The 27,584-nt window shown below is 41.0% G+C and overlaps 2 protein-coding genes across 3 annotated transcripts in view; one reads left to right on the forward strand and one right to left on the reverse strand.

Annotated features, from left to right (window-relative positions):
- Positions 1-9,380, forward strand: part of tmem117 (transmembrane protein 117) — a 36,946-nt gene extending 27,566 nt beyond the window's left edge. For both annotated transcript variants that reach the window (XM_086073964.1, XM_086073965.1), the window contains 3 exons: positions 1,626-1,785; positions 5,248-5,377; positions 7,614-9,380. In XM_086073964.1, the coding sequence (XP_085930090.1) occupies positions 1,626-1,785; positions 5,248-5,377; positions 7,614-8,347 (1,024 nt within the window). In that variant the 3' untranslated portion in view covers positions 8,348-9,380. The remainder of the gene's footprint in view (positions 1-1,625; positions 1,786-5,247; positions 5,378-7,613) is intronic.
- A 1,767-nt stretch (positions 9,381-11,147) lies between these two features.
- nell2a (neural EGFL like 2a) overlaps positions 11,148-27,584 on the reverse strand; it is a 104,181-nt gene continuing 87,744 nt past the window's right edge. The window contains exons 16-20 of the mRNA XM_086073729.1: positions 23,257-23,397; positions 20,833-21,026; positions 14,587-14,763; positions 12,890-13,114; positions 11,148-11,762 (exon numbers count right to left, since the gene is read on the reverse strand). Coding sequence (XP_085929855.1) covers positions 11,721-11,762; positions 12,890-13,114; positions 14,587-14,763; positions 20,833-21,026; positions 23,257-23,397 — 779 coding nt within the window. The 3' untranslated portion in view covers positions 11,148-11,720. The remainder of the gene's footprint in view (positions 11,763-12,889; positions 13,115-14,586; positions 14,764-20,832; positions 21,027-23,256; positions 23,398-27,584) is intronic.

Below are 27,584 nucleotides of genomic sequence, written 5' to 3' on the forward strand. Positions count from 1 at the left end.
CATCCATCATTCGTGTCAGCACCTTTCAATTAGAAGAACGGTGGAAATCGATGAACATGACAAGGTCACGTGGCAAATCCTCACCCTGTCTTTATTTCTTTTTTTCTTCATCGTGACCTTTCAATGACTGCTAAACAAAACGCTTCCAACCCCCCAAAGTCTTTTATGGCCTTAATGTTCAATACAAAAAGGTAAATGATTCCCAGTTGGTGCTTGTTTTCATCCAAGGGAGAAGTGCAGGACAAATAGGTCAGACGTTTGTGTGAGTTTGACCTTTTTGAGGTCACAGTGTGTCTCCATCGCAAGACTTTGTGTGAGAGCATCTGTATTTCTTTTAGTTTGTTTAGTTGTTAGTTTTACATTGCAATGAAAGTCTTGTTTCTATCTAGCCTGGAAATCCAGACTCACTCGCGGCTGTTGCATTTCTGAGGCGGGGCAAACCTGAGCTAACAGACAGTGGAATGAACCAATGAGCGGAGAGTGACTTGTTGAAGTTTTTTTTTTGTTTGTTTTTTGCGGAGACGTAGTAAAAATCCAACATCCAGCCGAAGAGAGACAGTAGTGAATGACTTATGTCGTTGTTGCGGGAAAAACTTGAAGAGCGAAGAGGGACGTTGCTCCCGAAAACGACGTCACGCAAATAGACAAATTTGATTGGCCGGCCTGTTTTCGACCGGAACCGAATCGTTATCTGTGGACTAAAGTGGGTGTGGCTTGCCAAGCTAGTTTTTATCAACCCATTTTTTTATGTGAAAAAAAGAACTTTGTGGTGGTTAGGGGTTTTGACCAATAAATTGAGGAATTATAATCAGCATGCTAAATGTAATTTAAGTTCAATAAAAATTGTGGGAGGTTTTCCCCATTCAGTGCTACTTCCGGACATGTAAATACAGTTATACAGAATGTGCACGTACACAAAATACAGTTGGAGTAGCTTGATAGACATGTTCCAACAACTTATATATAAATTTTTTATTTATTTTTTTAACTTTTTTTTTTTTTACTATCTATGCTATTTTGTACAATGCATCCCTAAGATGGCTGCTCACTTCCATTTTGTTGTGCTACAGCCAAATTACATATCGTTTTTAATTATTTTCCAATTTAGTCATTTTAAATCAGGCATATGCATGAGAATTCATACCTACAAATGAATATGCCTGATGTTGGTACAGATTAGGTTTGTGCCTTGGAGGAGGTCCGCACTCTATGAAGCCGTCTTTGTAGTTTAAAATGCAGCCGTTTAAATACTGCCAATAACATTATTGTTGGGCAGTCTACACAAAGGGGACGACGAGCATCCCGTCTCATGGCTGCACATTATTACAACATTTGCTTGCCTGTTAATGTGACATTTATAGTCAGCGCGGTGTTTAGAAATGCACGCGCAATTACACTTCATTTGTCTTGTCAGGAACACTATCTAGTGTATGTTGCTTTTCCCGACATTGATCCCCTCTCTAGCGCCTCATTCTTCTCCTCCTCTTTCCGGATTTAATAAATATGCGCCTCATCTCGTTTGGATTTGGGGGGGAAATGTTTGTTTCAAGGTTGGCTTCCTCTCTAATTCATTCATAAATCTCCCCTCTCGCTCTCTTGTCGTTTTTTTTTTCTTTTCTTCCCAGGGCCGTTCTGGTCTTGCTGACGTCAGTGGTGATTCTCGCCATCAGTACCGACTGGATCTGCTGGGACTGCCTGAATCGGGGCTTCCTGCCCAGCGATGAGGTCTCCAGAGCCTTCCTGGCCTCCTTCATCTTGGTCTTCGACCTGCTCATTGTCATGCAGGTAGGAGTGCTCCCCGGTGGCCAATTAAAAACAACACGCACACACACAAAAAGGAGTCGCTGGGACGTCTCGTGGCTTTTTTTCCCTTTACGCTACCCGTCTTGTTGCTATTTGCCGTCCTCCCATCCCCCCTTCTCCCAATTTATCAATGACGGGATGCGGCACATAGCAGCAGCAAGCGGAGCGTTTGATCATTCTCAGCTGGCGTGGACGCAAATACATGCAGGACACGAGAGTATATTTTGATATATTCTCCCTATATGTGCGCGCGAGCCTTCTTTGCACCCGCGCGTCTCCTATGCCTCACTTCTCACCCAACGTGAACCCTCAGCTAGCTGAGCTCTACAATGTGAGCCGCCTTCATTTCCTTTTATGATGACTCGCAAGATTGGACACACAAACTGTTGTCTCCCATAGGAACATCACCAGGGCCTGTCTCACTGTGGCTCATGAATATGCAGATGTTTTTGTCCGGGCAAAAACAACAACTGTGAGGAGTGGCTACTAAGCGTGAATAAAAAGTATGATTTGGTCGATTTCGTGGTTATGTGCTAATTATGCTCCTTTTCTTCAAAAAGGTCAAACCAGGCGCTCATAGGTCACTAGAAATGACAGACACATGCTAACGTTAGCTTACTCTGTTGCAGTACTTGATGCTAGCATTTACTTATCAGTCCGTTGTTAGTAAAACAGGATGGGAGGGACATTTCCTTGGATGCCTGGCCAGATGAGATTTGAGAAAGTTGTGGCTACAGAGCTGCCCGACGTCCACGTTTCTTCTGTAGTAAGCCTTGACTGAATTTGATCAGAACATGAGCAATGTAAGGGAGGGACTAGCCTCAGAACGTGACATGGGAACAAACAAGCATCCATGGTCGACCACTGACCAAAACGTCACGTGCTTCTCTCCATGTCACGTCACAGATAGTGTGACACACAGAAAACGTTTTCGACTAAGAACAAAAGCATAATATCGTATAGCGTAATTGTAGCATTAGCTCCAGACGCTACCGTATTATACCCCACAATCTCCACTTACGATCACCTATGAGTCTCGTTCAAACTGATGCGTTCAAGTCTGCATGGTTTTCACAGCTTCCCGCGGCACTATTTTGAAGAGGAAAACAAAAAGCAATTGCCCAAATAATAAGTAGAGCAGATTCTTATTGTGAGACTTATTGGTACATCCGCACGGCAACCAATATGGCATATCCTCCGTGGGAAGAGAAAATAACTTACAATGGAAAACATCAAGCTCAAACATGTGGAGAGAGTTCTGTATTATGACACGTTCACGGAAAAGACACTGGACTAACTGCGACGTGTTGGAGACAATGTGGCAATCAGGAAGCGAACCATTTCCATATATTTTGGTCATGCCGAACGTTGAGGCCTTTTTTGGAAAAAGTATTTCAAATGAGCATTTCTTTCGAAATGGGGTCTTTATGTTTTGGTGCCGTAGTATTAAAGAATGTGTCTCTAAGAAAAGAAAGTATTTGTAGGCCATAAAGATAAAATACAATGTTACCTTGTGCTAATGACAATGTGTGCACAACATGACTTTCGGGGTAGTGCTGTTGCTAACTTCCTGTTTGGCTAACTTGAGCTGGCAAGCTTAGGTCAAATGAGACACGCTCTGTATTAATAACGGTCTGCGCACGCCAGAGGGACCAAAACAAATTTCTTATTAAACTCCCTGCTAATTTTCATAGCCGCTAGCATGACAAATTTCACGCAATTATTCACATTTTAATATCATTAATTGCTCATTCCACTTGAGCGAATGGCGACATTTCTTAACCCCTCGCTCGTCTTCCCCTGGAGTGATTTGATTATTTTGGTCTGCCACTAACGCCTCCTAGTGTTCACCAATAGGACAACCCCACGTTGCCGCCGAGGATGCTGCGGTTCATACACAGTTAATCCTCCATGAGAAAACATGTGCGCTGTTGTTCTCAAGCTAATTAATGATCTGTTTGAGATCCATGCCTCCAAGACATGGTTTACGTTTCTACTTGTGTGTGCGTGTGTGTGCAATTACGCTGCAAAATGTAAAAAGTTCATTGTGTGTGTGTCTGTGTAGCAATATAAACCCAGCGAGTTTACTTTCCTCATCTTTTGTTATTGTGACTCGTTATTTTTTTGCGGGAAGAGCATTTAAATGCCACGCTCGTTAGCACTGCTCACGGCCGCAGCCGCCGCCGCCGCGTACGCAAGACGACTGCTGGGCTTAATTACTTTCTTCGGGGGGCATCGGCGGGCTGCTGCGCGGGCTCGCTGTGGGGTTCGACTGGTTGGCGAGGGTCTCCTGAGTTTGGCCTGATTTGCACAGATTTCCCTTTGTTCTGCACATCTTTATATTGGCTAATCCTCACGCCTGAAACCTCCGCAGTACGGACCGCGGCGTGGACTTCATTAGTGGCTTGCCAGTTGATATTAGCACATTGTGAATTTGACCATGCGGTGGTAATTTCATCGAGGTATTCTGATAAATCAAGTGATTCCTGGTCTATAAAATTCAAAGTCCAGCTAAAGCACGTTTTGATGAATTTAACCCGTTGTGACAACCGCCATCAATTTTTCATTCCTCACCTTTGAACCTGCAAAAGAAAATCAACTTTCCAATTTCTAAACGCACAAGCTCCATTTTCGTAGATAGGCGCCCATGCGCTTGGCGTAAAAAAACAAAAAAACAGGGGCAAGTCAAGTCTACCGCGCTTGGGACCGTGTCGCACCTCACGGGCTGTATCTGGAAATTTTAGACTCGCAAAAAGCAAGTCTAACTTGTGGTGTGGGTGGCAAAACGAGAATTTTGTGAATTTAGATACACGGCGCAGGCAGGCAGTTGGCACTGTTTAGAAATTAAATACGACAATTGTATGGGACAATCCCTCTAAATCAGGGGTGTCCAAACTTTTGCATTTGAGGGCCACGTACAGAAAATCAGAAGGACGCAAGGGCAACATAATGTTATGAAGATAAATTGTGTTTAGTCCTAAGAAATGTACAAATAATTTATTTGTGCTTTTATCGAGAAAAATGCTACAGTATATTAACCAATTTATTGTTGTTGTTTTTTTCAACACCCTCTCTTCTTACTAACTTTTTTAAAATTATTTTTTTAAGGGATACTCGACTCATCGAGCCTTTTTCAGCAGTAATAAGTTAATTTCCCTCTATAAATGCTTTTTGCACACAACAATCTTATCTCTCGTAGCCCAGCAGATTTTAACGGGAATCAAGGGGAGCCGCTTCGATTTGGCCTGGGAGTCTGCTGCGTTCCATCCCACAATGTTGCAAACCCCCAGATCCCCCGCCCCACACCCCCCCCCCCCTCTTACGCCCAATTCTACCTGAAAGAAAACTCCACCCATGCTGCTTGCCAGACTTGTGATGGTCATGAAAACGGATTCCCTTTGACTTTATCTGTGCGTGCGTGCGTGCGTGCGTGCGTGTTTACAGGACTGGGAGTTCCCTCACTTCATGGGTAACCTGGATATAAATTTGCCAGGTCTGCCAACCTCACAGGTGAATTTCAAGATACCTGTCTGCAGACATGTCGTGAAAGAGGAGTACCGTGTTCATATCACAGGTACGTCGAATGACACTGTTGCTGAAGCGGAAATGTTTTGGTCAATTGATGGATCAAACACCCGTTGCGAATTTTGCCATCAGGCTCCTGGAAAGAGATTAGCAAATTGTGCGAGAAAATACTGACAAATGGAATGGCTGGATATTCAGAAGTTTAGAGGTCAAACCAATTTCACCTGTAGAAGTAACTTATAACTATAACTATATTTTCGGTCCATCCTGAAATTTCACCCAAAAGCCGATTATCCTTAACTTTTACTGAGTAATAAAACTGTTAAAATATCTTCTAAATGTTGGTGTAATTTGTTGTGGTTATGCAGCACATCATCTCAATTATATTATTTTATTCTCTAGTGGTTTCCTGTTCACTTTGTCGTTTGACACTTCCTGCAAGCTGCATCTCTCCATCGCTCCCATTTCTTGAGAACTCATTCTTATTTTCAATCATCTCATCGGTCTCTCCATTCATGACCCCGAGACGCTAAAACCGCCACCGCTTCCACTAAATAAACCGTTCAAACACTCAGGATTCGCCTGTCCGCCCCTGACGAAATGCGTATCTATTAAACCTGGCGGAGACGTGATCGGTTTTCCTCATTAGGAACAAACCTCGGCAAAGTGACGAGAGCCCCCGTCTACCTGGCGGAGACGTCTGCCCGCTATCAGTCGGCGTGGCTAATCTGATGATCTCGTTAGGAGACGTTATAGAGATCCAACAAATTGGTAGCAGCCTCCTCCCTGCCTTAGTAAAGGAGTTTATCCATCTTGTCTCAGCGTATTATTGGAAAATGGTCGATTCTAGGGCTTGGGGGGGACTCGAATAACTCGATTTTAAAAATCGGTCGACCGAAAATGTTTACCTCATAGCATAAAGGTCATCGCTAGCGTGGTAATGCTAATCCTGATTGCTCACCATTTAGCCTAGGCTAATTTTGTTGTTGTTTGATAATGCACAGAACTGCACAGAAGATAATACTTAGTAGCAGTTATATGCACAATCCACTCAATTCAATTCCTGTAGATATATTAATGATGAATGTGTGAACTAAATGGTGGTTAGTGTTGTTTACCTTAAATGGTAAACGCCAGCACGATAATGCTAATCGCGATTGCTAACCGTTTAGCATTTGCTAATAATGCTTGTGCACAGAAGATAATAAATAATTTGTAGTTATATCCACTTAATTCAACTCTTGTAGATATGATGTATGTGTGAACTAAATGGGGGTTACTGGTTTTTAACATAGTAATCGCTAGCACGCTAATGCTTCGCGATTGCTGACAGTGTAGCATTGGCTAATAATGCTCATGCACAGAAGATAATAAATAATTTCATAATTATATCCACTCAATTCAGCTCATGTCGATATGATGTATGTGCGAAATAAATGGTGGTTACTGTTTGTTTGTACCTGAAATGGTCATCGCTAACGTGCTAATGCGAATCGCGATTGCTAACTGTTTAGCATGGGCTATTTTTGTTGGTGTTTAATAATGCATGTGTAAATAAGATAATAATTAGTAGTTTTATCCACTCAATTCAACTCAAGTTCAACCTTAGCGTATTAACAAAAACAACTACAACAATTAATAATTTCTTATTTTTTTTAAAGTAATTTATGAAAAAAAAAAGTTGATTATTTGATGGACTCTTTGATAGGATCATCCGTTTTAAAAAGTTTCAATAGTGACAGCCCTAGTAGATTCCTGCATTGGCACTGAGTAGCTATAAAGGCATATTTGAAGGTTTTTGTCAAAATAATTAGTTGGCTTTGCAATTGACGCATTGTAACGGTTCGTAACGTATCGGTCGTAAATACACATTTAGCCTACTCATGAGGGCATTAGCAAAAGGGCAATTGCTTTCAAAACAAAAGGCTAGTGAGTCTCAGTTGTTAAACTTAACATTCTGGTCATGACTTGTAGTCTTCCACCTGTGATACTACGTCGAAAGCCAACAAATTAGTATGTCGACTGCAACTTCCTATCCAGTATCAATGCTGCACACCAGTGATTCACAACCACTGGGCTGTGGTACATGAGTGTCATGTGAGAAATCCAGGTTAAGAAAGTAAAAACCTTGCCACGGGTTGACTTAAGTCCCAGGTGATTATTCTCCACCAGCAAGTAAGTGAGCTCGTTTACCTGCCAGTTGAGTCGAAGCGCGTGGCCAAAGCCAACGTGTGGCAGGGTTTTTACTTTCTGGACCTGCGTTTATATCATATATCTCCTCGCAGGTAAGTGGTTCAATTACGGCATCATCTTCCTGGTGATGATGTTGGACCTGAACATGTGGAAGAACCAGATCTTCTACAAGCCGTACGAGTACGGTCAGTACGTGGGTCCTGGCGAGAAGATCTTTAGCGTGGAGGCCGACGCACTCAGGAAGTTCAACCGCAGCACGCTGACTTACGAGTGGCGCGCCGCCAACGTGGACCCGAAGACCAACCTGTCCTACGTGGCGCAGGACTTGCTCCTGCACAGTCGCTACATCGGGGCCAGCATGCAGGTCAAGTGCCTGGCCTTCATCCCCAGCCTGATGGCCTTCGCGTGCTTTGGCATCTTCATCTGGCTGCTGGGCCGATTCCCCAGCACGGAGACCTTTGCCGAAAACCGAGACAAGAGCTACGAGAGGATGAATAAGAAGTCACCGTCCGGGTACAGCAAAGAGATGGCCGTCACCCCCGAGGAACCGCAGGACATCGCGACGTCGGACGGCCTCAAGCGCTCGGGAACGTCCACGCTGCTATTGGTGGAGGGGGCGCACTCGGCGGTGACGCCTTCCGACAGCGTCGCCGACTCCGTGGAAGCTCAAGGGGAACATTTCAGCATCGCCATTGACCCCCAGCCACCCGAGGAACCGGACGACTCCGACGACGTCTCGTTCCTCATGTGGCTCGGCATCAACCCTTATCCTGAGCCATGCCAGGAAACGGACGTCCCTCAAGATGTCCCCCAACAGACGCCGTGACCGGCGAACTACACTTTGGTCCAGGCAGCGAGCCATGTAGCATTTCTACTCATATTTTGAAACCAAAATTGTTTGACGGATCTTTTCAAATGCAACATTGGCACAGTGCATGCTGGAAATGTTTGCATTTTCATAAATCAGTGCCTTTTAACGGAGGCCTATTCCCAGAGGTGGCAAATCCAGGTCCAGAAAAACCCTGCTACAGTTTGACTTTAGCCCCCGATGCTAGCTAGCTCCCTACCAGGTAAACAAGCACCATGGAAGATAGCTAGGGGGATAGCTAGCTAGCACCTGAAAGTTAAAAACTCTGCCACAGTTTGGCTTTAGCCCCCGATGCTAGCTAGCTCCCTAGCACGTAAACAAGCACCATGGGAGATAGGTAGGGGGATAGCTAGCTAGCACCTGAAAGTTAAAAACTCTGCCACAGTTTGCCTTTAGCCCCTGATGCTAGCTAGCTCTATATCAGGTAAATGAGCATCATGGGAGCTAACTAGAGAGCAAGCTAGCTAGCACCTGGTGCTAAAGACAAACTGTGGCAGGGTTTTTACTTTCTGGGCTTGGATTTGCCACCTCTGCCTATTCCTCGAGCCCTGCTGGTCCCAGGTCCCATTCATCGTACCACAGCAACAGTAGTGCCTTGACATTTCATACACGTCACAAATTTAAAACCCTTAGTGAGTATGTCGTACTTGAAGATGTCCTATTTACAATCAGCTGCAGTCATCTTAGCTCATAGGCGTCAAACTCCGATCCTCGAGGGCCGAAGTCCTGCAGGTTTTGGAGGTTTCCCTCTTCCAACACAAGCTGATTCCAATCAGCAGAATTGTTATCAGGCTTATGCAAAGCTTGCTGATGAGCTGATCATATCAGCTGTGTTGGAGAACGGAAACTTCCAAAACCTACAGGAGTGCAGCCCTCCAGGACCGGAGTTTGACACCTATGTCTTAGCTGTAATCAGAGTACAGGTCTCGGACGGTCCAAACATATGACGTCCTGATGGGAAGATGAAGCTTCATGAACCACTTGCAATACTTTTTTATTCCTCAAGACGGTGCTTTTGGTTTAGATGCAGTGAAACTGGAAATTGAATCCATTTCCATTGCCTTTGTCTTTAAACCAAGACCACCATCTAGTGGAGTAAAAAAGTATTGCAAGTGGTTCATGAAGCTTCATTTTCCCAAGGACTGACTGTGACTTCTGCTAACAAACAAGTCTTCCTTGCTAACTTTGTCCGTCAAAGCGGAGACGTTTTTTTGTTGCCTTGTTCCAAAGTGCCTACTTTTGGCCTTTTGGACCCCATCTTACAACGTGGATGCACATTTTATTTCTTTTAAATTGTTGTTCTTCAAACCCTGCAATGTTTATAGTCACTCTACTGCTTTTCCGAGTAAGAGAGGAATTTGCATACATTTGTGACGAGCTCATACGGAAAAGGGCCTAATTGAATAAAAGAAACATTACTCACCGATAGAAGTGCAATAATAGGATTTGCCTTTGCATTCATCCAAATTATAATACACATAATGCACGACACTGTAATATTCTGGAATGTGGTTCACTCTTTGAAGGAGGCAAACAAAAGAATAAATTAATAAATATTGAAGCAGTTACAAGAATATTGACTTTTGTGGTGTATAAGCGCTTACATTATGTAAGTATATATCCTATATATATATATATATATATATATATATATATGTATATATATATATATATATATATATATATATATATATATATATATATATATATATATATAAAGAAGTTTCATCAGACAGCTCTGCATTTTTCATTCTGTGTATGCGTCCACGGGGTGAAGACGTGGATGTTTTTTCCATATAATATTCTGGAAGCGCTCGGTTGTGTAATTTAAACATGAAACTGCCCTATGAAGAAGATATTAGTGTTCTACAAGTGCAGGCGGCTTTAATGTGTTGCTAATGTCAAAAAAATCTCTTCCTGTTTGTGTGACTTTTTTTCAAAGCGGACGAAAAGTTGTCATTGTTTGCTGGATGTATTCCAAATGTCTGCTGAAGCAATACATTTGTATATTTTTGTACCGTTTTTATGATGTGATCTTTGGTCAGTCTCAGGAAAACCCTAGGGAGAAAAACATACGAGCAAATGCAATCATTGCACGAAATATATTATATTTAAAGATTCTCACATTTGAATATTTATCACTGAAAATTTGTGCTGTAAATGTAGTAAAATAACACATTTATTAGCAATATTTGATGGAGCCATACAAAGGTGTTGTTGGCTAGTTAGCCGCCGTGGCTCAAGTAAAAAAAATAGAGAGCGAGAGGGCCTGGCGGAGTGCTAGCAGCAGAACAGCGAGAAAAGCATCCACTTTAAGTGCAGTGTGAAAAGGTATTTAAGCTAAGCTGGAGTGACACAAACATTAACAAGAGTTGTTTTGTGTGCTGCTGCTGCTATTAAGATAAGTTAAATAAGGTAAGCACTGAGAAAGTGAAGTTATTTAATTTCCCCATAACATTCAATTCAAATAAGAAATATAATCCAAAATGATGTATTTGCGTGTACCACTGCATACTTGCAAACCCTAACCACAAAGTAACAATTATATGAGAATATACTAAAATTAATATTTTACAGTTAACATTTTGGCATGATGTAATTTGGTATTACTTGTAATAAATGGAAATGTTTCAAACACATCATTATGGCTATTTGTTAATGTGATTTGTTAATTCGAATATATATATATATATATATATATATATATATATATATATATATATATATATATATATATATAAATAAATAAAAGACAATGTAAATGGAAATACTTTATTTCACTATTACACAATAACAAGCAGGGAAATAAATAATTGAAATATATATATAAAATAAAATAAAAAATAACAAACATGACCAAAAGAGAATTGCAATAAAAAGCTACAAAACCGCACGTAATACAGACGACTGGTAAGTGGCAAAAAGAAGCTAACAGGCCTCTAAAGAGCTATCATCATCATCATCATCATCATGTCAATTAAGAAATTTGCATAAAGTAAAGTTTGGACATCAATCACAATCATGCCAGTTAATATTCATATTTTACAAGGTTGATGTGGATCCATAAACAAAGAGTGAAGGCTATCATCATCATCATCAACATCTTCATCATCATGTTAGCAATATCATAAACATTTGGTCAAAAGATGATTGTTAGTTTTCCTCTTTCCTGAACGCACCAAACCTGCTGGCATTTACAATGAAACAAGAACAAGAAAATCCGTGAGGAGACATTAAAGTGGTGGTGGTAATATTTTTTTTTCTTCTTTTTTTTTCTTTTCACTTTGTTGTATTTTACATGGAGAACGCTGTACAGGTGCCTTCGCAGCCATTAAAGGCACATGGGGTCCACTGAGCAACAGATGTGTCCGTTCTGTTGACGCAAACACAACAAACGTGCGGGTCAAACGCACGTACCACACAAACAAGTGCACAAAAAACTGTTTTTTAAATTTTTGCTCATTTTTTAGATTTGTCAAAAGTCAAAAAGAACTGTTTACATTTGCAGAATATTTTGGTTAGAATGTCAATTTATTTGGTCTGTGGTGTGGGGGGAAATACAAAAAAAATTGGATAAGTTTTTGGTTTTTGGCTTTTGGGGTTAAAATGTAGTAATTTATCATTTTTTTGCTAATAAAATTGTGAAAACTTTCTTTGGGTGATTCAACGTCAACGTAAATAAATAAATTGCCTTTTTCTTGTTTGATTCATCTTTCTTTTTTTTCTTTTTTTTGAATTAGTTTATCATCATTGCTTTTTTTTTATGGTAATATGTTGGGGTTTTTTTTGTGGTAAAAAATGTAAAAAAATTATTCTGTTTAAATTGATTTTTTCAATTTTAAAAACTTTTTAGGATTAAAATTGTCATTGGAAAAAAAAATATATATATATATATATATATTAGTGCTGTCAAAGTTAAAGCATTAACTAATTAATTACTCACAAAAAATGATCGCATTAATCGTGTGTGCAGTAGATAAAAACTGTTGAAGATGTCCTCATAACATTAAATGTTGAAAAAAAATTAACACATAACAGGTGCTGTATAAATGCTGTATAAGCCTTTTTAATTAAGTGATTAATTGTGATTAATAACAATTCTAAATTGAGATTAATCTCATTAAAAAATAAAGTAATCGTTTGATAGATAGATAGATTTCTGTTAAAATTGTAAGATTTGTGGTAAAAAATTTGGGGGGAGGGTTAAAAATGTTTGGGTGTTTTTTTTTGTGGAGAAAAAACATTGAAAATATACTTAATTGCATGGTTTATTTCATTTACATTGAATGACCTATTAAACATTAAAAAAAAAACTTTTTGGGGGAAACATTTGATTAGGTTTTCTTTTAAAACGTAATTGTTTTGATTAGAAATTCAGGTTTTTGGTTAATATTGTCAGGGTTTTTTTCCATCCAAAATATTTTCAACTTTTTTTTTTTTTTACTTCAAACATAACCTATAAGTTAAACGAGGTTTAATGACTACGATTCCTCGAGTTACCTTGCACTGGCACAGGGTGCACTCGGTGCCGTGCTTGACCCAGGAGGAGCCGCTGAAGCGCGAGACGCCGCGCTCGTCGCCGCAGGTCTTGGTGATGTCGTTGCGGATGGTGTCGGCCTGGCAGGGCTCGCTCACACAGCGCGGGCAGCACTCGCCCTCGGGCACCGCCGTGAACTCGCAGTCCGCGGGCGGGCACGGCAGAGGCCAGCAGTCCACCTGCCCCTGCTACGCCACACCAAAACACACACACAGGAGAGCGATTTCTTTTCATCACTCAAGTCAGTTCTCACATGAAACGCGATGTGTACATTTGTGACCGAGTGTGCTGGACTGTGGGTGATTTGGAGTCGTATCGTTATTGCGCAAGATGGCGTCTTTTGCGATGCTGGCCCAGCTGCAGGTGGCAGATAGACACAGCAGGGCGCTTTTGATGATTCGGCCGTTTCTTTCGATTGCAAATGGCTTCCTGGGAAAAGGCCAGCGTGCTCTTGTACTTCACACGATGGCACGTCGTGGCGAAGACCGCTTGCGCGGAGGCTGGCGAGTGGGCGCCGAGGCATCGCTGATCCATTTCACGCCTCCGCCGCCGGAGCTGGTCGGGCTTGCCGGCTTCAAGTCAGCTTTAGTGCGCTTTAGTTGCGAGCAGCCTGCGCGTTATCTCCCGATCGTGTCAACACGCACAGTGAGCTGCACACATGGCCTTGACCTTTTCGGAATGTTTGCAAACAGGAGGTGCCGGAGCGCTTCCTGCGGCAGGAAAGGCATTCATGACTGCTTGGTTTGCAAAGGAGTGGAAAAATTCCGCAAGGTAAATCGTTTTTAGGTAACTCTTAACTTTATAATAACTCTCTGTTATAACTAGTTAATAGATCATTAGTAGACTCTTAACTCATTCACTGCCATTGACGGCTATAGACGTCATAAATTCATTTGAACTATTTCTATTAGTTAAAAAAATATATATATATTAAACAAATTAAATTAAAAAAATATTGTACATTTAGAAAATATATAAAATGTATAATTAATCGTTAAAAATGTTAATCGTCTGACGCCCCTAATATTTTTAATTATAATTATAATTAATTGCATGACTGCAATAGTTGGCTCATGATTAATCATAAATTTTATACCTGTTATAAATGTACAATATTTTTTCCTAGGTTTTCCTTAAAAAAAATTATGAAATGAAAAAAATGTTCACATAAATTTTTGTCTTCTATAGCCATCAATTATTATAATTAATGATATATTAACTATTTATAGGCATCATTATAAATCAAACTGTTGGAACACTTAACAAGTCATTAATAACACATCAATTAACAGTTAACTAATCTATTACTTACTTATAGTGGCTAGCGATTATAAAGTGTGACCTCATTTTATCACCTAAAATATGTCCAACATAAGTTGGGAAAGATTGTATTTGGAGCACACAGGTGTCCCTAATAAAGTGTCGGCGTGAGACACAAACCGCGGGAAAAGACGCTGCGGCACGAAAAGCGTGACTTTGCCACTCACGCGTTCATCAGGAATCCCTCATGGAGGGCGAGAGGCAACCGTGCCGGCAAAAGGTCAACACCAGACGAGAAAAGGACGCGGCGGACGCTTTTGACCTGCGAAAGGAATCACGCGGCTCTCGGGAATGTCGCGGCGATGGCGGACTGGCGCGTGTGGTCACGTGACGCACTCACCAGGCACTGGCACTGCTGGCAGCTGTCCACCCAGGTGTCGCCGCTGCCGTAGGTCAGCGCCCCGTTCTGGTGCAGACACTGGCTGCTCAGGCGCGGGTCGCACTCGGGGCAGCAGAAGAGGTCGGCGTTGGGGTTGTCGCAGTCGCACACCATCCGACGGCACATCACGCGACCCGCCTGCACAAACGCAGCGTGGAAGGAATCGATGACTTTGCCATTGCAGGACGGACGTCAAAGTCAAAAGACGTTGATGAGATTATCGTTGTTATTCATGTTTTATTGCCAAAACATCATAAGCAAGCATTTCGATGTACTTTTAGAGTTACATGAAAATTAAAGACTTGAACGACAAAATTGCTTTCTTGGAGTTTTCACAAATGTCATTTTTGACGACTTCATTGGAAGAACTTAAAGTCACTTAAAGTCGTTTATCCTCCAAATTAGCCTCTTTATCTCAAAATACACTGTAAAAAAAAAGAAGATTTAAAAAAATAATTTTACTCAATTCACAAATGAATGGAGATGTATGCATTTGTATTTGAACTCTTCAAGTACTCCGTGGAAAACTACTCAAGTAATGAGTACTTAGTGAGTAACTGATGAATTACTTTGTTTTCAGCACATGAACATCACACTACAAAATAGGAATTGTTAAACTTAATTGATTAGGAATGGGCCACAATAAGATTGTAAAAATATTGCTATTAAAATTAAAGCTTTAAAATGATTGTTTCGTCCATTTTTAACGTCTAAGCTGAACAAAGAACTCACAAAATCGTAAAAAGGGTACATCCTTCATTTTAATGACTGATTCAGCGAGCTTATCATCTGTTATCCTGGTAAAACGATCAAAAACAGATGTGGTTGCTCCGAAGTTCAGTTTTGAGTTCAATTAATGAATCAATTGATTATTAATTTAATAATTAATTGGACCAATTTCTCTTACAAGTTGCGGAAAACTTGGTGAAAATGTTGTCAATAAAAGTGCCTTGGCAGCTGAAATGTGTAGTGACTTTTATTTTGGAGGTGCCGTGGGAAGCGCGTCACGACGTGACGGACGTGACGGACGTGTCTTCCTCCTGGAACCGGTTTGACAACTTTGACAAGAGTGACATTAATCAAAAATAACAACCGAGATTTGCCGAAAAACGGCCGCCATGAGGAGCGATTTGTTGACAATCATCTTCCACCCAAGAACCGTATCACGACTCCACAAACACGGCGATAAAGATACCGCTAAGTCATAGCGACACGCTCGCCTATGATTTTGGCCATGATAGCATTAAGCACAGTATATTTTAATAGCATTGGCAATTTCTTTGATCTATTATTGATTATTTTAGCCCGCAACAATCATAAAAAATGCCCGCGAAATCCTGGACGGCCTGTTATAGGCCTGTCTACAAACGACCTATAGATGACATATGTGCCACAAATCACCATATAGCCAGTATTTATTTCATTTTTATTATTATTCTGATCGCTGTAACTGGCAGTGGTGGAACATACATCACCACTCCAAATTGAATGAATTATTATTGTTATTATTATTATTATTATATGATGTCATATTATGGAGTGAGGCATTTGCGTGACATAAATACTCACAAAAATAAATGGAAACACCCTATGTAGCCTGGATGTAATTTGAATTCCTTGAATAAAATGAAAATAATAATAATAATATACAAAAATAAAAAAATTTGATATAAACAATTTTTTTTAATAAGTAGTGAAAATAGTTACTTTGCCTGAGTTACTTTTATTATGAAGTAATTTAATTACAAACGCAGTTACTTATTAAAGAAAGTAATGAGTAACTAATTACTTTTTTTTAAAGTAACGTTCCCAACACTGGTAATGGATGCCATCAGAAATGTGCCACCTGATTGCAACGATCAGCCATTTGCATCTCCGCTCGTTTTGGACTCCTCGGCGATGTCCGGCCTTCTCGCCGCATCTCATCCGGCTTTTTCCAGCTGCGTCTGCCCACTTGCCCGCCGCCTCGCAAACAATAACTTGTTTACGCCGAGCGGTCGGCGCGACTAATTTTGACGGGCAGCCCTTCCATCTCTGGAATCAATTAATACGACTCATTCCATTAGGGAGCCGCTCCTGCCCCGACCCTTTGTCATCAAATGAATAATTTGCTGCTTGATCATTCGCCACCGACACTAATCCGCCATAATCGCCTTCCATTCCCGCCAGACATGGCATTCAAGTCACTCACTAAACTGCAGAAAGTAAACATTCTTAAGAAAAAAAAAACACATTTTTGAACTTTTTCACAACAGGTGGCGCTAGAATTTAGGCACACTAGTTTTGCCCCTCCTCACTTGAAACACATTTCAGCTTTTTGAAGTAAAATGCATTTTTTGAGACCGATCATTTTTGGCATAAAAAAATATATATAATGTGATTGAATTCTATTAAGATAACTTGTTTTTCACAGGTTGGGAAGAATTTATGCCTTGACGTCGTGTGATCCCACAGCATTTGTGCGTGAATATTCGTTATTTAAAGAAAAAAAAACACTCCCAAAGTCGATGCTAACTCTCCTTTAGCATTTCAATGGGATCCTCCATTCACTTTAGCATTAGCGTGAGGCTACTTAACTCTTTGACTGCCAGACGTTTTCAGAAAAGGGATGCCGCCAGTGCCAGCCGATTTAAGCATTTTGACTGATCTTTCAAGGTCCACAGAAAATGTTCTGTTTGGACTATGGAAACACACGTACTACCAAATGAAAGATTGGACTTTCATCTTTCATCAGAAAAAAAAAGTTTGTTTCTACCTTATTCCGTTCTTTAGTAATCAACAATAGAAAATGGTTAGTTTGACCCAATTTCGCCTGTTTTGGACCAAAATATGGAGAAATCAAGCTTTTAGTGAAACGATATTATTTCATGCATTCTAGTGAATTTTACACTTCTTTTTGTCCATGAATGATGCCACAAACACCTAAATAGTGCTTTACTTCTATAAAACACTACCACCAAGAATGAAAAAGTGTTTTTTGATAGCAAAATACGTTTATTTACATTCAACAGTGTAACAATTTGACAACAATTTGGCAAACTATTTACAAATGTGTGCAACTGTGGTGCTATTTACAAATATGTGGATGTTTCAACGACAGTTTTTCTTTTTGTAACACTCTCCTGCGTGCAAAGAGACGCAACAGCATTTGCACAACAGATTGCCTCTTCGCGTGCGCCACTTTCTTGCAGGCCGTTTTTTTCCGGGGAATAGCAAGCATATACTGCAGTGTGTCATCAAGTCTAATATCAGGATCATGCTACGGTTTCGTTACGTCTCGCTTCCCCGTGTCCTTCAGTTGCTATACCGGGTGGTAGGAGATGTTCTGATCCATTTTATCCACTCCATTCATGGTGGCATCGTAGTCCAGAAACAGTGTCTTCTCCGTGATCAGACTGTACCCGCTCCTCCGATGAATATGCATTGGACTCGGGGTACTCTTCATTGTCCGATCGAATGTCCGCTTGTGCAGCTCCGCGTTTTCCGGCGTTAGCAGCGCTAGCCGGTGAGGCTTTATGACGAGAGAATAACGGCCGCGTCAATGCTTCCAACTCCGGCGTCAACCTCGGGAGTGACCATCATCATCATCATCAATGTGCATTGGTCGATGCTTTTCGACTACTCTCCATCGTCCGATCGAATGTCCGCTTGTGCAGAAGTACCCGGCCGGCTATTGTGCGCGTTTTCCGGCCTTAGCAGCGCTAGCCGCGCTAGCCGCGCTTAGCCGGTGAGGCTTACTACGTGATCGTAAACACGTCCAGGCTTCCAACTTTGGCGTCAAACTCGGAGTCATCATCATCATCATCATCAATCTGCATTGGTCGATGCCAACTCTCCATCGCCCGATCGAATGTCCGCTTGTGCAGAAGTACCCGGCCGGCTATTGTGCGCGTTTTCCGGCCTTAGCAGCGCTAGCCGCGCTTAGCCGGTGAGGCTTACTACGTGATAGTAACAGTCGCGCCAAAGCTTCCAACTTTGGCGTAGAGCTCGGAGTCATCATCATCGTTGACATCAATGCGCTTTTTAGTATTGATTGATGCTTTCCGTCTTTGAAAAAAATGCTCAAGCGTGAGCTGCTTGTAACCGGTTGCTTGGTCAAGCCATTGTGGCTTGGATCAGCCATTGTCTCCTCAACACTCTAGCTCCGCCTCACGTCTTCTACTGACGCCCACGGTGGGCGGCCCATCCAACCTTGTGCAAAGAGAGTCATCGCTGCCCTCTAGGGGCCAAAACGAGTCTTTGACTAATCATATCTGCCTGATACTTTCAGCACAGCTGCCCAAGGCTTTCCTGCACCCATTTTTGAAAAAAAACAAAAAAAACATAGGGGACGTCTTTTAACGTCCTCGGCGCCCTTCCCTAGGTTTATGCTAAACGTTTTATAACGTTTATGGCAGTCAAAGAGTTAATCTAGATATTAAGTGGATGTCATTCTTATTGTCGGGTGTTTAGTTTTAGAGTTAACTTTAACTGGGGTGTCATTAAACAGCTCAAAGGACGCTTAGGGTCAACAAAATCACATACGCTACACACTTGCTCGTTGCTAATGCTACGCAAGCAAAATGGTGCATTCAGGGTACTTTCACAGCGTCGGAAACTTTGGTTTTCTTCGATTACAGTATAACATTTTAAAGGGAAAACAATTGGTCATTTGGCCCAATTGGCCGATTGTTTGAAGGGTAATAATCGTCCGATTATAATCGGCGGCCGATTAATCGGTCAGGCCCTACTTTTTAAACATGATATAAGATAAGAAGATATTTCAAGCATACACACAAATTGTAAGCATAAAATAGCGTCTGTTAGAGATGTGCCTTTTAGAGGCGGGACTTGGTGGGGTGGCCTGTGATGTCAGCAAGTCTTGGCTCTCCTTTCCCACTTGAGAGGGCATTACAGTACAGTACTTTACTTGACAACTTCAAGTTGATGATTTACTGTTCCTGTTAATTTCCTAGCTTATGGTTGCTAAACACGATTTAATTTGAGACATTTTATACAGAAGCATTAGCTTAAGGTGTTTGAGTCATATTTCTAATAACGCCATCACATCTAAGCTAGCAGCATGTGTCTCTATTGTGTAACCTCTTATTAGCTCTGTGGCGCAATCAGTTAGTGAGCTTTTAACTGACTGGTTGGTGGTTCGAGCCCACCCAGGGATGAAGTCCTTTAAAAAAAAAAAAAAACTGATTTCACCTGAATATCAAACAGAGGCCTTCCCACATACAAGTACAAAAGTGCCATTAATGGTACGCGGCTCCCTCTAGTGGTACACAAAAATATCACTGCCAAAGTACAGTTCAGTTGTATTTAACTTTTAGATTAGGGTTATGAATACATTAAGGATACACAGGTGAATATGAACCCAGTGGGCCTCTGAGGTCAATTAGCGGAGACCAGGTTTCAAAGCAAACATGGTGAAGCAGCATTTAGCTGTTATTCTGCAAGGAAATGGAATCAGTTGTCAACTTAAGTGAAGTCAGCCCTACATATAAATGCTTTACAATTTCAAAAACTATGCTTATTTTCCCAAACTTTCACAATATGTTTTTTTTTTTTTTTTTTTTAGTTTATATCTTTCCTTTGCTCTTGCCAAAAGTTAGGATAGGTTTCATGTCACTCACAACAGGACATGTGCCTTAAAAGATGTTTTGTCTCAAACACATTGAATTAAATCAAACAAAAGTGCCCTAAGTGAGTTGCTGTGTGCCATTTTGTGAAAAAAAGACGACTGTTCTCAATCCCAATCAGTTGCATTGTAAAGACGCGTCTCCTCTCTTGCCCACACAAAGCGATGACGAGCTGCAACCTTGCAGGTTCCAACGCGACACAATTCGCAAACGTTGTTCTTTTTCCACCGCGTATTGTTTTAAATGTCACTGATTGTTTCAGCGGGAAGGACAAAAAAAAAAAAAGGGACGTTACAAGTTGGCATTTGCTGCTGATTGGCCCGCAGGGGACACATCAGTCATGCTTCTTTGTTCAGACTGAGAGAAGAACGTTTGGCACGCCTACAATGACAGACTTAATGTCATTGCTCAAATATCTGCAGGATTAGACATCGTCCGCAATCGTCAGCATCGTCGCTTTTCGCCTTCTGGCGTGTTGCTTGTCTCAGTCAGAGCTAGCAAAAGTCTTCACACCCTTGTCAAAAAAACAAAAAAAAAACGAAGTCCTGATTGGACTCCTGTCCTCAAAGTGTATCTTTACCTGGCAGGAGCACACAGAGCAGCGGTCGCTGTCCAGCACCCAGATCTGCCCGCTGTGCTTGACCTTGTCGTCATGGACGCAGTCGCCGGTGCAGTTGTGGCCGTGCGGGCAGCGGCAGTCGTAGCCGCCGTCCAGGTTGAAGCAAACCGTGTCGTTGGCGCACGTGTTCCTGCCCGTCTTGCACTCGTTGATATCTGCTCAGGGGAAGGAAGGAAGAATTACATTAGTGAGGGATAGTGTACATGCTGCTAAAAAATTGCAGACCCTTAATAAAAGTGAGCAAATATATATATATATATATATATATATATATATATATATATATTAGGGGTGTTAGAAAAAAAATCGATTCGGCAATATATCGCGATATTACAGCGCGCAATTCTCGAATCGATTCGATATGCGGCCAAATAGATTTTTAAACATAATTTTTTTTAATGGGAATATTCAACAAAACGTCTTACTTAGGGTTAGGATTTAAACATGAAGCATGGAAGAATGTTACATTCAGGGAACATTTAGCCTTAATATTTTTATTTCAGTGCTGTTCAAATATGAAACAGAACAAACAGCAGTGGCTCAGTTATAAGCCTAAATTTTCAGATAAATAAATACATTTTCATACAAAACTTACAGTGTACATGTACAAGTTTACTGATTAGTATTTTCTAAATTTTAGTTAAAATCGCAATAATCAATTTATAGATTTGTATCGGTATCGAATCGAATCGTGACCTATGAATCGTGATACGAATCGAATCGCCAGGTACTAGGCAATTCACACCCCTAATATATATATATATACATATATATATATATATATATATATATATATATATATATATATATATATATATATATATATATATATATATATATATATATGCACACACACATATGTGCATCAGCGGTTGCAGTCGAAAGGCAACTCCACATTTTCCTCCAAGTGTCCCAATACTTTTGCCCATGAAGTAACCCACTTTTTTTGTTAAAAAGCTTGTTTTCCCTTTGATGTGCCCCCCCCCCCCCCCCCTCTGAACTCAAAGTGACAGAGGCAGGATGGGGTCAAGTAGCGGCTCGGCGCCAGCACTGTTGTTACAGGAGAGGCTTGCATGTTCGTCAAGAACGGTGGGCTGCCTCTTGACAGCTGGCACATCTTAAGACAGACTGGAAAAGAAGCAATTTTGGGCGTTCCGGGTGAGTTATTTCAAGAAAAGGTTTTAAAGGGGCCAAATGATAGGGAATTGTATGAAAGTTTGGCTTAGTTGTTGACGAGAAGGTGGGGGGGGGGGCACAAAGGCAGTGATTCAAATGAAATGTGAATCTGCTGTTACAGTCAAATGATCCAGTGCAATGAAAATGCATTGGATTTTGTTGGACATACAGATTAGCATTAGCTAACGGTGCTAGCGTCTGATAAGCGGGAAGAATTGCTGAAGAGAATGATTCAAGTTCACGTGATTGGTGCAAAAATTATTATTTTTTTTTTACAACAAAATGTAAAACGAAAAACGAGGGGTGTGCCCCAAAAATCGATTCTCATAAGAATCGTGATTCTCATTTAGTACGATTCAGAATCGATTTTAAATGTCTCAAAATCTATTTTATTAAAATTATTTTATACTGTCTTCCCTTTGTTTGTGTGTGCCTTTATTGGGAGCGCTGTTCATGTTGTACCCGATTTGGCCACTTAGGGGCAGTGTGGTTCCACATGGTCTAATACACTGTTAAGTTGTAGCCACATTAGAGAGTAGAGGGAAAAAGTCACGATCAAGTTATTCCAATAAAAGTTGTTTTTTTGCAGTGTGGAGCCGTTCTTTTGAGTGATAAAAGTGCCGCGAGTCGCGCGCTAGTTAGTATTAGCGAGCCAGACTGGAGTAGATCATTACAATTCCTTGCACATCTATAGATTGAAGCAAAAATCATTGGCAATCAAAACATTTTGAAGCAAAAATCTTTCCCCATCGAAAATCAATTCTGAATCGAATCGCGCACCCAAAAATCGGAATCGAATCGTGAGACATTCAAAGATTCCCAGCCCTATTAATTACCCTGTAATTCGTCTGTTGCTGATAAAAGTGCTTGTAATAGCTTTGAATTCAATGAAACAGAACCAGAGTTTATGGTTAGCAACGACATTTTGCTAAATATCTTTCCATGGGACACCACAGACGGAAAAAATACTTTGCTACAATATAACAATGTCTGTGTAATGTTGAAAGGTTGGGCAAAACTACCAAAATGGTGTCACAGGTGCGTTATTAAATGAGAACTATTTGAAAAATTTTCAACCTGAGGTGAATCAAAATTGGGAAAAAGAGTCACCGATATTCACCTCACCTCGTGTCTCAGATCTTGAATGGGGGAGCCATTGGTTACACGCTCACACATTTCTTTGCACGCGTGATATCGTCGCCTACTCACCGACGCACGACTCCCCGTTGGCAGAAAACAAGCCGTTGTCATGGTAGCCGTCGCGGCACTCGCAGTGGTACCAGCCGGGCAAGTTGACACAAGTGGATTTACTATCGCACTCCACAAAGCCGTCCGCGCACTCGTCGATATCTGAGGAGGAAAGACAAGAGTTGAAGACACAAAACAAAATGTATTCCTTACACCGAGCGGCTTCTCCCATCCCGGTGGGCATCTTCGGCATTGAGCCGTTCATAATTTGACGACGTGGCTCGCGTTTGATTGAATTTCACCTGATTGATTCAAGCGCAGCTGCATTGTTGCGAAAGAAGGACGCGCGCGTCAATACAAGATGGCAGCAAATGAATCGAACGGTGCGGGAGGCCAGCGACGACAGCAGTCACAATTTTCAACATGAGTACAGTGGAATGCGTCCAAACCGAAAGAAAATACAACTCAAAGCTTCTTTATGTGTGAGGTCACGCAGGTTGATTTTTTTTCCCCCGGCCTTTTCACACTGCACTTAGCAATGTGCAACACGCTGTTGACGAACCCGTTCATTGTGTGATGCACAAAGTGGGCATTTGAAAAATCCACCAGGAATCCATACAACGTAGGCCGCTAAGCAACTACTTCCATATATGGGCAAGCACCCCCCACGCCCTGCCCCATGATGAACACCAAGAAAAACAGAGTGAAAAGGCCTTAACAATACTGGCATTTCTGCACGGAAAAATTAGGTTCTTATGCAGAAGTTCTAAATGAAAGGTTGCCGCTACTCAATCAAAAACGATGTGACGAGAAAGAGAAATAGAAAAATACAAATGAGCTCAAGATGAATGGAAAGGAAAAAAAAATTTGGAAGCATGACTTTTCTCCATGTGGAAAATGTAAATAAACTATTACAGGAATGGAGGTTTATTTATTTATTTACTTACTTTAGAAAATCTGATTTTTTGGGGTTCCGTTCTAATATCCTTAAAGGTCATTCACTAATATAACATTTAGCATTTCTAGCTAACATTGACCAAGTTTACGAAAAAGAAGCCAGTTTCCCTCCAAAATATAAGAATCTAACGAGAAAAAACAAAACAAAAAATATCATTATAAAAAAAAAATAGCCTATATTTTTTTATGGATATGGGCAGGACAGGATATATTAATTTTTCACCATATAAAGAAAGACATATTTTTTGCACACAAAATAAAAAGTACGATATCTTTGGGGAGTTTGTTCTTTATTGAAAAAAAGTCACTCTTATACATTTGAACATTCTTAACTGGTCATACCATTTTTTAAATATGTTACCCACTAAACTCTTTATATATATATATATATAAAGCTAAAGCCAACGAGCTCAGACATGTGTGCCGATTCAATGTGTCTGCACAGCTGGGTTTTCTTTTTTTCTAAATAATCGTTCACCATGCATGATGCCCTCCTCTCATTTTAACAATGGCACCGTGTGGCATGTGACCTTCTCCGCGATGGGCTGCGTCCCCCCCCCGCCGAGGTCCCCCGCCGCCCAGCCACTAATGGGATTAAGATGAATTGGCTAATGAGCTCTCAGGCTTTTAATAGAATTTCAGCAGATTAAGTGTTGATCAAATGTGCCGCAGATTAAGACTTTATCTAGTTAAAAGTTACACACATTTGTCTGGGACTGTGAAGGGGGGGCTTCAATGTAATTTTGCACACACCTCCAGAAAAATGTGCATTACCTCATCCTCATCTCACTACTTCATCTATTTATAACGGTGCAGTGTTTAAAAATATGCAAATGAGATTATTTTCAGCCCGTCGCGGGGTTACACCTGCGACAAAAGCCTCGTCATTTTCTCTTTCATCCGCACAAGGCTCGTCAGTTACAATTAAGCGCGAGACCACGTCGGCTTGTTCAAGGGCGTGTCGTGTTTTCGGGGCAGCGCGCACGTCGCGACGACGCTCGGAGGTCCGCGTGGGAGTGTCTGGGCGTGAGCTGTGGCCGACAGCAGCTCCCCGCTTGAGCGTCTTTATTGCGTTTAATCCTGGTTTTCAATAACCAGCTGAAAGTGGATCGTGACCGTGGCTCTCCTTTCCCACATGGGAGGGCATTATAGAAAGTTAGAACACCGACGTAACCTATGAAAAATCAAGTGCTTTGTCATTGGGTCGCATCAAAAAATATTTAATTAGAAATGAGGGGAAATTTGAAAAAAGTGAGGGTCCCAGAGATCAATCACTTTAATATAAAGTGATGCCTTAACATAAGAGTTTAATTTGTTCTTAGACTACGCTTATATTCCCCAATTGAAATGAATGGAAATGCCATTAATCTGTCCCAACCCCACCTCATGCGCCTTGGCCACCAGGGGACAGTATTGCACACACAGGGACACACGCACGTGCAAAAAAATTATATGACTAATATGACTTTATATTACTTGTTCTTCACAAAGGATAAATGTATGTATTGTTCTATTGTCTGTTGAAATATCAGTTGCTTAAAGGATTCTAAAACAGAGATGCTAATTACTAGCATGTCAATGGCGTTTTCCATTGCATGTTAGCATTAAGCTTGCAGGGCCTTTTCTTTTAGACAGTTGCCTGTTTACGCACAAATTTAACAGTAATTTATTACGCCGATTTTAAAAACATCTAATTGTTGTGTAGCACATTGGGTTTTTGAGATATTTTATTTAGTTAGTTATTTTAAATCTGATCTATAAAAGCTTGCGCAATACTTATTTTACCATGCTTTGTCTTATGTACAGTTGCTATGACGTTTCAGAAAGTAATTCATTCCTAAATATTATTATTATTATTATTGTCAATTTTTTATTTTATTTTATTATTATTAAGGATGTTCGATACCACTTTTTTTCAGACCGATACAAATACGTGTACTCAACTCTTCAGTACTCACCGATACAATACCTAGCTTCGATATTTGCCCATCCCTTATTATTATTATTATTATTATTATTATTATTAATGTTGTTGTTGTTGCTGTGCTAAAGAAAAAAACATTCGGAATCAGCAAACAAAAATCATACAGAATAGTTTACTTGCATCTCAATAAAAAAAAAAAAGTTAACATTTGTTGTGTAATTAAAACGTTCCTGTTAGCCCGAGCTTTGGCGCCATGTTGTGGCATCGTAGGGCATTACAGAAAGAACATAACTAAGAATAGATTCGTTTTCCTGGTGATGGATTAGATTAAATTCCACAGAAAATTGAACAAAAACCACAATGGATTCTTCCTAAGTTCACATCGGAATTGTTTATATAACCCTTCCAAGCAAACAAGGTTCTGAAAGTGTTGTATTAAGAGTGAAAAGAGGTCACAGCTGGCGGAAGAACGGAATGACAGCGAGCGAGATGGATGACGTCTTGCCAAAGTCGTCCGTCTTGCTCTTATGGCCAATGTCAGCGCGCAAATGGCCGCTCCATTACGACATCTTCTCCCAGGATAAAGCCAAAGCACCGAGCGGACGCTCGTTTGTCTTTGCTTCCACTTTCCCGCGTGCTTCCCTTTTACCTCAGCTGTCTGTTATTGTCACCCCGACGGCAAAAACAGCCATCACCTTTGCTGAACCCTGCAGTTTGCCTCGAGGTTAAAAAAGAAAAGAAAGAAAAGGCCGCTCGGAGTTTTATCTCGCCCTTTCATGGTTCTGGCCAACCCGCTTCTCTTTGACGTCCTTTTCCTTTCCCGGTGAAGATTTCCAGTCTTGCTTTCTGTGCTTTGACTGGCAGATCACGTCGCAGGTCAACACGCGGCTGCGCGGCAACATTCATTACGGCTGCCACACGCCAAACCACCCGCCTCCCGGTCACTCGCCTGATTTTCATTACCACAGTGGAACACCTGATAATCCTGATAAGACTCCAGCAGGAATGACAAGAATTGTGGATTGCATTGGAAGGCTTTCCTGCGGCGTCGACTCGGGTTTGACTATGACCTCGTTTCAACTGATGGCTGAGGAACGTCAGTGATAATGGGCACGCACATTTCCTTGCCAAAAAAACATGATTGGTGGATAAAAAAAATTTTTTTTTGTATGATTGCCAATTTGAACAGTTTTACCTTTACAAATAAATGTCTTGGAGGGGGAAAAACAACAAAAAGTAAATAGCATAATTTGTGAATGGCAAAACTCCAATTGGGATTTAATGTAAATGGCAGAAACCAACAATCGGGTCACCTTAAACATTTCTTGACAATAATATGTTATATATGACCTCACTAATCTAAACATGACATTCTGTTATTGCAGCAAAATCCAGCCCTTTTTATCCATCTCGAGGCGGCCATTTTGCCACATGCTGTCCACTGAAGATGACATCACAGTTGCTCAGG

This window comes from Leptonotus elevatus, chromosome 4 (assembly GCF_054856555.1).
Source record: "Leptonotus elevatus isolate MCC_2025b chromosome 4, RoL_Lele_1.0, whole genome shotgun sequence".
NCBI classification, from domain to species: domain Eukaryota; kingdom Metazoa; phylum Chordata; class Actinopteri; order Syngnathiformes; family Syngnathidae; genus Leptonotus; species Leptonotus elevatus.